The 13,191-nt window shown below is 36.1% G+C and overlaps 1 protein-coding gene across 2 annotated transcripts in view; it reads left to right on the forward strand.

Moving 5' to 3' along the window:
- Positions 1–13,191, forward strand: part of Zmat4 (zinc finger matrin-type 4) — a 403,972-nt gene that overhangs the window by 251,063 nt on the left and 139,718 nt on the right. For both annotated transcript variants that reach the window (XM_074054613.1, XM_074054614.1), the window contains exon 5: positions 9,252–9,479. In XM_074054613.1, coding sequence (XP_073910714.1) covers positions 9,252–9,479 — 228 coding nt within the window. The remainder of the gene's footprint in view (positions 1–9,251; positions 9,480–13,191) is intronic.

The following is a 13,191-nucleotide window of genomic DNA, read 5'->3' on the forward strand; positions in this document are numbered from 1 at the left end:
AAGTGCCCACCTGACATATGAGTATTTTTGAGAGGAAACCTAACCCTGTTCATCTGAGATGCTACCTCTTGCCTATGTTAAATGTAGGCTGTAAAGTTAGGAGGAAAGGCTATCAGCATTTCTGATCTGAATCAACAGGTTGTTGACTCTTGCCCAAGCCATAGAGGCAAATTATATATAGTAGCCCCTGCATGTATAATTTCACTTTTTAAAAGCTTACCTATTGTCAATGTGATCTAACAATATTAAATGAAAAATTCCAAAATTAAACAATTCATAAGTTTTAAATTGTGCATAATTCTGAGTAGGTGATGAAATGTATTACTGTCCCTCTTAGGAAATAAATCATCCCTCGGTTCAGTGTATCAATATGATACCCGTCTAACTTACTCAGTAACTGTCACAGTTATCAGATGGGCTGCTGTAGCATCATAGTGCTTATGTTCCATTAGCCCTTATTTTACTTAATGGATGGCCTAAATGCAAGAGTAGTAAAGGTGGCAATTGGGCTAGGTTAAGAAGAGCCATAAAGTACTTACTTTAAATAAACAAATAAAAGTTTTTAATTAAGTTTAAAAAAATTATATGCTCAGGTTGCTAAAATCTATGGTAAGAGTGAATAAAACAACAACAACAACAAAGCATAGTGTATGTGTATAGGGCCAGTACTATCTGAAGTTTAAGATATCACTAGGGATCTTTGAACACATCCCCCACAGATAAGGGGGCACAGCTGTAGAAGGGTGATAGTGTCTCTGAAATTTTGCTGTAGTCTAGTGTTTCCATATTTGTTCACTCTGTCCTTACATAAAAAGAAATACTTAAAAGTTAAGTTTATTAATTAGGTAGGTCCAAACAACCTAGACATAAGTATATCCTACTATCTTAGTAGACATCTGAAAACGCAATACATATCAGTTGAGAGAAAACTTAATATTTTTCTTTCATATTAAAATAGCCACTGTGACTAAAGAAGGTCATTGCGCATTGAGCACTGTATAACTTCTCAAAACTTGGAGTCAATTGGACATTGCCATCTCCTCATTGATTTGTTGAATAGACTGGAAGTAGCATCCAAAAATCCAGTTTCATAGGAACATAAAATAATTGTAAGGAATGTAGCATCTAATTTGAAACTGTGAACTACCTTCAGCCTGTGACTGCTGTGGTGTCCAGACATTGGTATCTTCAGAATTTTAAAATCTATTATGGATTCATTATGAGTTAATTGCATTATCCCAGGCTACTTCTGCCCAGAGTTTGGGAACTATGGCTGTAACTAAAAATTTGGCCACTGAACTCAGAGGGAGTTGAGCACCTTACCTGAACAGTGTTTGAAGACAGAGATGCATTATATCCAGAGAGAAACAGCAGCTCCTAAGAGCAATTTGGATAGACAGAAAGGATTTGATCACTGATTTCAATATTAGTCAGTACTTCAAGCCTGCAGAAGGTCCTAAAGCCATAATTCCTTTCCTTACATAAATTACTTTAAGAAGACTAAGCTGTTTTCCTCATTCAATAAGAGTTTATTTAAAACATATTCTGTGCCAGGCCAGATTAGTGGACAAAACAGATAGAAATCCTTACCCTTGTGGAACTTTCATTTTAGCCTCCTACTTTCAATGCATGGAATAATGCAGAATCTCACAGCTTTTGGATTCTTTTGTGAGATAACATGAGAAAATAATAAAAGGCCCTTTATCCCCTCTAAAGTTCTATGTAATGGCTTATTGTCAAAGATTAGGTTCTGCAGAAAACAGGCATACTTAAGACATTTAGAGCCAAATCGGTGACTGCAACTAGAGGGAATTATTCTATATTAATGAAAATCAATGATCTGTGAATCCTATCTTAATGAAGACTGATGATATATGAACGTGGGGTGGGTGAGGGGGCACTAATCGGCTGATTGTATTAAGAACATAGACACAATTGAAGTGATGGTTCTGTTAAGTCATCCTCATCTTTGTTTATGCTCAGAAAACGCAAAAAGGCACATAGTTTGAAACACTGGATATACTATAGTGCTCCCTAATTTCTTTTATGGTTTAAAAGAAACAGCATGTGGATTTTTCTATCTCAGGACCATGTATAGCTGAATTTACTTCCACACCTACCATATGAGAAGAGAGATACTTAATTTTATCTAAATAATTATTGCCATTTTTGGATCTGCAAAAATAAGGGGAAACTACTTTTTTCTGGATCTTTTGGAGAAATAGTGGATACTGGTAATTTAACATTTTATTCCAGCTGAGCCAGCTTTCTTGTATCCCATTTCCTGGAAAATCAACAGTAAATTAATAACTAAATCACTGAAAATAAAATCTGAGATTTAATTTAAGACATAGCTGTGGCACTTCAAGTCCCCCTAAGTTGAGTTTCCCAGGCATTGAACTAAAGCAAGTTAGCATGAAATGTGGCCTGTATATAAATCATCAATTAAAAAGACTTTGCTTTTGCATCAAGGACAATATATTCATAAATATTAAAAAATCATTATGCACAACAGAAATAACCATTACTAAGGTTTTGATTTGTAACTTTCTAGTCTTTATATGTAGTTTTATGTGTGCATGTATGTGTGTGTGTACACACATAATTTAATAAGTTATTTGGTTTATGCCTTACACATAAACCACATCTTTTAGTTTATATTCTATCCCAAACACTTCCCCAGGTCACTAAATATTTTTCTAAAATATGTTTGTATTTTTGAACCCTGTAGGATACATTTATTAAAAGTATTGAAGATTTAAAAATTAGTTATCATAAGACATAAAACATAAAACTTACTAAATTGATGTGAACTAAAAGTTTCTGGTACTTTAATTTATTCATCCCTTGTATAGTGAGTGTCTACTGTGCACACTTTAGGTGCTAGTCTCTATCTGTCAGATGCAAATGGAATCTGAGCCTGAGACCTGACTGCACACTGGCATCAAATTGAAGCATTTACCTGCAGAAGAGGCTAGACCATTCAGCAACTGGGCTACAGGTGCAAGTTGACAAACAACTGCCTCCTCAGCCGGGCACTGAGAATTACTACTGTTGTTAATTTGATTTAAGATAAGAAAAAAGAGAAAACAAGTAGGGACATCATAGGGACTGGAAATCAGCATTTTAGAAAAAAAATTGAGCATTTCCAAATAACCCCACTGAGAACAGATGTTGAAGCCAAGGAGAAGTGTTTTGATGCTACAGTTACCTGTTTGGTTATTTGGCCTATTGCTTCCTAGGCATCATTGGAAACTAGTTGACATGAAATATGGTGTTAGCTTTAGAAAATCTGGTTTTTGCCATTTTCTCTCCTGCTTATTAATCAGGGCCCTTGTGCTAAATAATTCATCCCATGAGCTTCCAGCTGCCCCACAGGTCAAGCAGGATTTTGAGGCAATTAAAATAACAAAATACATGGAACAGACATAGAAGAGTAAATGGCATAATAGCACACAACTGGAAAGAATTTGGATTGTGGGTAAGAATGCCTCAGGTGAGAAAACTACACACTGTAGATTAGGTTCCTGGCTCTATTTCTCCATGTTAAGAGCTTCCAATCCCTTGTAAGAGTGGCCTAAAAAGTGAGGGAGGAAAAGAAGGAGAAAGGGAGACAGGGAGAAAATAAAGAGTGAGTGAGAGAGAAGGAATGAGAATGAGGGAGATGGGTGGGGGCAAATGCAGGGAAAGAGGAAAGAAGAGAGACTGAGAGAGAAAGATAAAGGAAGATTGAAAGAGAAATTAAGACTGGTGAGAGAGCTGGCAGATATATAGAGAGAAGCATGTTGAGATAGATAGATAGAATGTGGTGTTGTCAGTGTGTGATTACAGAGCACCCTGTGGCTATGGAGGGAAGACAGATAGGTAAGAATTCCATTTGCTACCCTCTTCAGCTAAAGACACCCTCTTGGTGATCTGATGAATAGAGCATTAAGATCTAGTGGTGGATTCTGTCTGCTTGATTGAAAACCTGCTCTAGTCTCCTGAACAATCATTGCCAGCCTTTTCCCAAATTCCTACTTTCCCAATTAGGGCTAAGTCAAGGTCTGTTCCCAGAAGCTGAGTGATCACTTCATTTCAGTTTGCCCAGGACATTTTTCTATTTCCTATACTGGAAGCTCCGTATCCTGGGAGCTCTCAGTGTTGGGCAATCTGTGATGGTTGGTACCATACTAGAAGTCAAAGTGAGGGTCTTAGATGCCAGGATAAACAGATCCAATTAAATGACTTTCTGTTTGTAAATGATGTTTTCAGAAGGGTGAGCAGAATTTATAATATCTGAAAACAGGCAAGTCCTGAAATTTGAGAGAATAATGTCTTATTGAATTCAAAAGGAGGGATACTGGGGTATATATTTTTACTTTGGCACATTACCCTTTTACAATTTAGCTTTCTCCTCACCAACATCTTGTCCCTTATTTGTTTATATTTGGATTGATTAGTACATCACCAGGCTTCTTCATCTCTCATGACAAAACTGAGAAAAATAAAACCTTTGTTACTGTCTTATTTCACTCACTTATTATGTGCTGAGCATTATTTTATTCATTTATTAAGTGAAAGGCATGAAATATATACTATGTGCCTGCTACCACTCATGGAGAATCTGGTTGCAGACAATGTGACATTGAAGAGCAAGGCAGTGTTCTTGTATCCATACATAGAGAATGCTCTGGAAAATTTTTTGTCCTTAAGTTATTCATGTTTATTTTGTCAGGAAAAACAAACATAGAATGCAGATATATATAATTTTAGGCTATTATTCAAGACATCTTATACATCAGTCTACAAGTAGTTGGTGAGAATCTGTTCCCTGACAAACTTTGTGCAAGGCATGAAAAAGGATATTGGAATTTATTGCAAGATCACGTGATTCTTAGAAGTCAAGTTTTGAAGCCAGATTTGTTTCAACTATCTCAAGCCTTAGAGCAACTTGAGTCTATCTTAGTTGCTCTGGATTGACTATAGACCCCAGGATCTTTATTTCCATGTCTTTTGTTAATTAGTATTTTTTTTTTTTTGCCTTACTGGTGTTTGAATTCAGGGCCTTGTGCCTAATAGGCAGGTGCAAGTGGCAGAGTCCCACTGAGCCATGCCCAAGCCCTTTTTGGTTTAGTTACTTTGTGAATTAGGTCTCATGTTTATTCTCAGGCTGATCTGTACCATGATCCTCTTATTTACACTTCCCACAGAGCTGGGATGACAGGTGAGCACCACCATGCCCAGCTTTTATTGGTTGAGATGGAATCTCACTAACTTTTCTTCTCCTGGGTTGACTTCAAACTGTGATGCTCTTTGAATAGTTAGGACTACAGGTGTGAGCTGCCACGCCTGGCTAATTAGCATAGATTAATTTTATAAAGTAATTGGCTTCATTATAACATTTTCATCTATATATACATAGATCATATGATCTTTTGTTTTAAACATTTGGGTGAAAATGTTTTGAAAATTAAAAATTTTAGGATTTTGGATATGTACTATGGTACATATACCATATAGTATGTTTACTTGGATCTGGGGCGGCATCCAATGATCAAAGTCATTAATAATTCTGTTGGTCTATGTATGTGTATTTGTGCTAAATGGTATAGCTGAAGATGATAATTGGTTCCAGTCAGGTTTTGGTTACAAATGAATCATGAAGAACTTGAGTTTCAGAGGTTTTAAATTTCTTTGAATTACAATAAGGGATTATGAGTATGTCCAAGAGATGCCAGCAACTGCAAAAGTCTCTATAGAAGCCTAGATGCTTCTAAGCTTTTCCTCACACAGACTACACATGTTCACACAACTAAGATCACAAAGTGTTTATGTTTGAGAAGCGTCAGATGAAGTATGCACTTAGTAGACACTCTGTAAGTTCAGAGGAGGGAGAATGAGTTCTTTCTCAAGTTGTCAGGGTCTTACCAGCAGATGGGTTGAAGAGCATCTTACAGGACAGGTGTGTAGCTCTGAGAAGCGTGGTGGTATTGTGCCCAGGCTGTGCTGGTAATGCTCTCTACCTAAGGTAGGTAGGTGTGACAGCTCAGTGTGTATTTGAGTTTTTTATAGACAAATGAATCAGAGTTACTATTTAACTTTACATATTAATCTATAATATTAGCTACTATTTTGGAGAGCTATATTTTAGTAACATGGAAAAATTGGAGTTTAAATAGAAATGAGTAATTGTTCTTTCTGTCTCCTAAAGATGTGACATTCTTTCTAGTGCTTACAGAAAACGCTCTCTGCTGCTATTGGCTGTAATATGAGACTGTCTTTCATGTGGAGATCTCAGAGTATTTTATTTTACAGTAATTTTCAAAGAAAATCTGGCAATATTGAGATCCATGGTCCTTAGCACTGACTGGGTGCTGGGAATATGAATCAGGGTGTGGGATGAGGATGCGGGAGGTTTTGAGAACATCCTGGGGCTTGGTTCTCAGCCCCAAGATACTCTGATATCGTTGGTTGGAGATGCAACCTAAACAAAGAAATATTTAAAGTTGAGTTAGTGTTAAAAACCATTGTTTTTTTAAAATTAACTCTTCTGATTTTTAAATTTTACAAAGGATAAGTGAAGCCAATATTTAATTAAGCATTTTCTTGAAATTAGAATGAATAAAGTACAAAATTAAAATAAAAATTACATATCAACTAAATTGTTTTATTGGAAGGATGCTTTTAAACAAAAAAAGGTAACCTTCACCCTACTTTATGTTTATTTGATTAGGATAATATACTTTTGCCAAACTTTATGAGTGCTATGGTCCATGTATATACACGAATTTTATCATTAAAATTTGGAAACTGCCCTCCTCCCATATAATTTCCATATTTGGCATTGAGTCAAAGCTATAAAAGGGAGAGCGCATCTACAATCTGTTCCATCTCTACCTTATAAACCTATGGCTGCAAAGAATACTAGCTTCAAAAGTGATGATGATCCTGAATTTTAATCTTGTGGAAACTAGAGACATTAGGTATTAGTTGAAGATTGCACAGCCCAGGAATGGGGAAGCCCAGCTCAACTTAGATTTCTGATTTTGATTCAAGGCTATTTCTCTGCTGTGGGCTTGGTTTGCTTTTATAAACATTAGGGAATATAAACTGGGTTGAGATTGGGGAAGACAGTTGGAATATGAAACAAGAAATAAGAAATTTTCAGGCTTTACATTCTAAGACAGTAGAATTATTCAGCAGTAGAAACCTCAATACAAACACAGCATCAAACTACTTTCCTGTATGCAAATAAGATTATCTTTTGAATGAATACTTTCTTGTTCATCATTCATACAAGGATATGGTATATCAAATATCAACTAAAAATGACTGAAATGATTTTTAGGGTCCATTTTAGAGAAAAATAAATTATGCTTCAAAAGTCAACCTTCATTCAGGTTGGAAAAACATGATCTGTTTTCCATTACCATCAAAAACAATAGGTGGCTATATATCCTCAGAAATTGTTAAGGATGCAAGAAACTTTGGAAGCAAGACTTAATTTTCTTGAGAAAAAATGTATAAAGATTGTTTCACATACAGGTCAACTGCATATTTGTAACTTTCACTGGGATTTCTGAGTTGTAGAAGAATGGTACTAGATGACTTCTGGAATGTTTAGCACACATTTGAGTTTTACTTCTCTATAACTAGAGATGACCATACCTAGCAATAGGGCTTTTAATAGACATTGTTTATCTGAGTCCCTATAGATATAATAGCATTAGCCTTAACTGAAGCTTGCTGAGATTTCCTGATCTGATGAAATCTCTGAATAGAAGGGAATAAGATTCCTTGAAAAATTGTCATGATACAGGCACTGCTTGAATTACAGTATCATTTGGCAAATATGTATGTTCATGTTAGTCATTTAATCCAAAAATTAAGAGTCCATATAAAAGATACCTGGAAGTTTCGGGAGTGAGTTAATTGGTTCTTAACTTATCATTGATGTTCCAGATCTCTGCTTTTCCTGGGAACAGTGACCCTAATTTTCAGGTTTTGCCAACTCTATGTCCCATCATGGAGAGTAGGAGTACACAGAAGATACTGCTAAATTGCAGCATCTTGTGTATATTGTGTATATTTGGATCAGAATATTTTTCTAAGATTAAATGAAATCCTGTATAAAATACAAAGATGATAGGTCTAGGAGGAAAATCTCTTTGCTTATTAAGTTCAAAAGAGTCCTTGGGCTGTTGGAACTAACATTGGCCTGGAAATGAAGTATGTGGTTTTGATTCTTGCATTTATTAGAGCTAGTTTTCTGACCATTAGCAAGTCACTGAAGTCAATCATGTGAGAAATAAGACAATAATCTAGGCATAGTCGTTGTAAGGGTAGAAGCAATTTGTATGTTGCAATGCATACAAAAGTTATTTTATTTTCCATTAGTAAACTCATTCAAGTCAAATTCTTCTTTTCTAGACTAGAAATAACTGAAAGTTCACATTTTATTTCACATTAAATAGATGGGAGTGCAATCTCAAAATAGTGATAGATGACTTTTCTGTTTAGATAAGCAATATCTGCTCCGTATGCTTTTCTTTTGGTCTTTTTTGGGGGAAAATGTACTTTCAGCATCAGTTTTAGCAGGTATAGGTTGAAAATAACCTGTTCCAATAAACAGAAGTAACTGACAAAAGTAGTATGATTTCCTTAGTATGGACATGTTACTGAAAGATCTATTTCTATCAGTTAGGAAAATCCTTTATGTTTTGGTTATTTCCTAAATGGAAATATGGCAAGTATGTATTTTCATACATTCATTGGTAGTGGACTTGGCTATTTCCATAACTTAGCTATTGTGCTTTGATTACTAAGGAAATGGTTCACCCAAAATGGTTCACACATGTCCTAGTCATTCATTAAGTCATTTCAAGTCATGATTATTCAATGTTTGCTTTCAGTTTGGCTTCATTTTCACTGAATGAAGATAAAAGAGTGATCTCCTTTATCTTCAGGGTTTTTTTTTTTACCTCCTTAATTTTCCACTAAGAGATAGTCTCTTGAGCTATCACATTTTGGCGTAAAAATATGTAAACTCTAAAAAGTTTGTAAACTCTGATCTCAGCACATTATAGAGATTCATTTGTGTCCCAATTCAAAATGGAGTTTGATAGAAATAATTCTCCTGCTTCTATAAACTTTTGGATTTTTGAACTCTAGCATGAACATGAAACTCTTCACTCTTCAGGTACTGAGGGCAATTGTGCTCAGAAATGGATTCATATAATCTGTGATTCTCTGCTTGTTTCCTTTCACAGCAACACCCCTGAGCTCACTGAAGCCCTCCCGGGTAGACACTGCTCCTGTGGTTGCATCTCCCTATCAAAGAAGAGACTCAGACAGATACTGTGGACTCTGCGCAGCCTGGTTTAATAATCCTCTGATGGCCCAGCAACATTATGATGGCAAGAAACACAAAAAGAATGCAGCAAGAGTTGCTTTGCTCGAACAACTTGGGACTACCCTGGATATGGGGGAACTGAGAGGTAAGAAAAACTAACTGTTGCCAGAGAGCTGGATTTTCTGAGAAAGGATTAAGTTTTTACAAAGTGGGATTTTAATATTTTTATTATTGTGCTGGGAGTACATTGTGGCATTTACAAAAGTTCTCAGAATATATCAAATATATTATACTTGAGTTCACCCCCTCCATCATTCTCCTTTAGCTCCCTACCCCATATTCCTAGAAGTTTCAGCAGGTCTGATTTTTCCAATTACATGCATGAGGACACAGTATTTGCATCATATTCACTCTCCTACACCCTTTCCCCACATCTCACCCCTTCTACTCCCAGGCAGGAACTGTGCTACCCTCCTGTTCTCTGATTTTGTTTTAAAAAAATGCCATTTTTTGTTTGTTTAAGATAGCTACACATGGAGTTTCCTTGTGACTTTCCATATATATACATATATGTCTGTATATGTATATGTATATATGTATGTGTGTGTATATATATATCCTGAATTAGCTCATCTCTATTTTTCTCCCTTCTACCTTAGTTCCCTTCTTATGGTGATTTCAACAGGTTTAAAAATTCTATATTCATTCTTGTATAGAAAGTACATCATCCATATTCACCTTCTTTTACTCTCCCTCTCTTACATGTGACCTCCCTTTATGTGACTTAGTTTTCATAGGCCTTTGGCCTTCTGAACCTGGCTAACTTCATTTAAGATGATGTGCTCCAGTTCTATTCATTTACCTGCAAATGACATTTCATTCTTTGTGGATGAGTAAAATTCCAAAGTATATAGATACCACATTTTCTTAATCCATTTGTCAGTAGTGGGGCTTCTTGGCTGTTTCCATAGCTTAGTTATTGTGCTTTGATTACTAAGGAAATGGTTTAGCCAAAAGGAATGGAAAGAAAGGAAAATGAGCAGCCTGCTCGTGTTAGCCTGATTTTTGCCATCTCTTTTTTTTTTCCTTTTTTTTTCTTTTATTATTCATATGTGCATACAAGGCTTGGGTCATTTCTCCCCTCTGCCCCCACCCACTTCCTTACCACCCACTCCGCCCCCTCCTCCCAACCCCCTCAATACCCAGCAGAAACTATTTTGCCCTTATTTCTAATTTTGTTGTAGAGAGAGTATAAGCAATAATAGGAAGGAACAAGGGTTTTTGCTGGTTGAGATAAGGATAGCTATACAGTGAGTTGACTCACATTAATTTCCTGTGCGTGTGTGTTACCTTCTAGGTTAATTCTTTTTGATCTCACCTTTTCTCTAGTTCCTGGTCCCCTTTTCCTATTGACCTCAGTTGCTTTTAAGGTATCTGCTTTAGTTTCTCTGCGTTAAGGGCAACAAATGCTAGCTAGTTTTTTAGGTGTCTTTACCTATCCTCACACCTCCCTTGTGAGCTCTCGCTTTTATCATGTGCTCAAAGTCCAATCCCCTTGTTGTGTTTGCCCTTGATCTAATGTCCACATATGAGGGAGAACATACGATTTTTGGTCTTTTGGGCCAGGCTAACCTCACTCAGAATGATGTTCTCCAATTCCATCCATTTACCAGCGAATGATAACATTTCGTTCTTCTTCATGGCTGCATAAAATTCCATTGTGTATAGATACCACATTTTCTTAATCCATTCATCAGTGGTGGGGCATCTTGGCTGTTTCCATAACTTGGCTATTGTGAATAGTGCCGCAATAAACATGGGTGTGCAGGTGCCTCTGGAGTAACCTGTGTCACAGTCTTTTGGGTATATCCCCAAGAGTGGAATTGCTGGATCAAATGGTAGATCAATGTCTAGCTTTTTAAGTAGCCTCCAAATTTTTTTCCAGAGTGGTTGTACTAGTTTACATTCTCACCAACAGTGTAAGAGAGTTCCTTTTTCCTGCATCCTCGCCAACACCTGTTGTTGGTGGAGTTGCTGATGATGGCTATTCTAATAGGGGTGAGGTGGAATCTTAGCGTGGTTTTAATTTGCATATCCTTTATTGCTAGAGATGGTGAGCATTTTTTCATGTGTTTTTTGGCCATTTGAATTTCTTCTTTTGAGAAAGTTCTGTTTAGTTCACTTGCCCATTTCCTTATTGGTTCATTAGTTTTGGGAGAATTTAGTTTTTTAAGTTCCCTATATATTCTGGTTATCAGTCCTTTGTTCGATGTATAGTTGGCAAATATTTTCTCCCACTCTGTGGGTGTTCTCTTCAGTTTAGAGACCATTTCTTTTGATGAACAGAACCTTTTTAGTTTTATGAAGTCCCATTTATCTATGCTATCTCTTAGTTGCTGTGCTGCTGGGATTTCGTTGAGAAAGTTCTTACCTATACCTACTAACTCCAGAGTATTTCCTACACTTTCCTGTATCAACTTTAGAGTTTGTGGTCTGATATTAAGATCCTTGATCCATTTTGAGTTAATGTTGGTATAGGGTGATATACATGGATCTAGTTTCAGTTTTTTGCGGACTGTTAACCAGTTTTCCCAGCAGTTTTTGTTATCCTTTGTCAAAGACAAGTTGGTTATAGTTGTGTGGCTTCATATCTGGGTCCTCTATTCTGTTCCACTGGTCTTCATATCTGATTTTGTGCCAGTACCATGCTTCTTTTATTGTTATTGCTTTGTAATATAGTTTGAAGTCAGGTATTGTGATACCTCCTGCATTGTTCTTTAAACTGAGTATTGCCTTGGCTATTCGTGGCCTCTTGTGTTTCCACATAAATTTAACAGTAGATTTTTCAATCTCTTTAATGAATGTCATTGGAATTTTGATGGTAATTGCATTAAACATGTAGATTACTTTGGGGAGTATCGACATTTTTACTATGTTAATTCTACCAATCCATGTGCATGGGAGATCTCTCCACTTTCTATAGTCTTCCTCAATCTCTTTCTTCAGAAGTGTATAGTTTTCCTTGTAGAGGTCTTTCACAACTTTTGTTAGGTTTATACCTAGGTATTTGATTTTTTTTGAGGCTATTGCAAATGGAATTGTTTTCATACATTCGTTTTCAGTTTGCTCATTGTTAGTGTATAGAAATGCTAATGATTTTTCTATGTTGATTTTATATCCTGCTACCTTGCTATAGCTATTGATGATGTCTAGAAGCTTCTGAGTAGTGTTTTTTGGGTCTTTAAGGTATAGGGACATGTTGTCTGCAAATAGGGATATTTTGACAGTTTCTTTACCTATTTGTATTCCTTTTATTCCTTCTTCTTGCCTAATTGCTCTGGCTAGGAATTCCAGTACTATGTTGAATAGGAGTGGAGATAGTGGGCATCCTTGTCTCGTTCCTGATTTTAGAGGGAATGGTTTCAGTTTTTCTCCATTAAGTATAATGCTGGCTGTAGGTTTGTCATATATAGCTTTTATAATGTTGAGGAACTTTCCTTCTATTCCTAGTTTTCTTAGAGCTTTTATCATGAAATGATGTTGGATCTTATCAAAGGCTTTTTCTGCATCTATTGAGATGATCAAGTGGTTTTTGTCTTTGCTTCTGTTAATTTGGTTTATTATATTTATTGATTTTCATATGTTGAACTACCCCTGCGTCCCTGGGATGAAGCCTACTTGGTCATGGTGAATAATCTTTTTGATGTGTTGCTGAATTCAGTTTGCCATTATTTTGTTGAGGATTTTTGCATCAAAGTTCATTAAGGAGATTGGCCTATAGTTCTCCTTTTTGGAGGTATCTTTGCCTGGTTTTGGGATAAGTGTAATACTGGCTTCATAAAATGTATTGGGTAGTT

The sequence above is a fragment of the Castor canadensis genome, chromosome 14, assembly GCF_047511655.1.
Source record: "Castor canadensis chromosome 14, mCasCan1.hap1v2, whole genome shotgun sequence".
NCBI classification, from domain to species: Eukaryota; Metazoa; Chordata; class Mammalia; order Rodentia; family Castoridae; genus Castor; species Castor canadensis.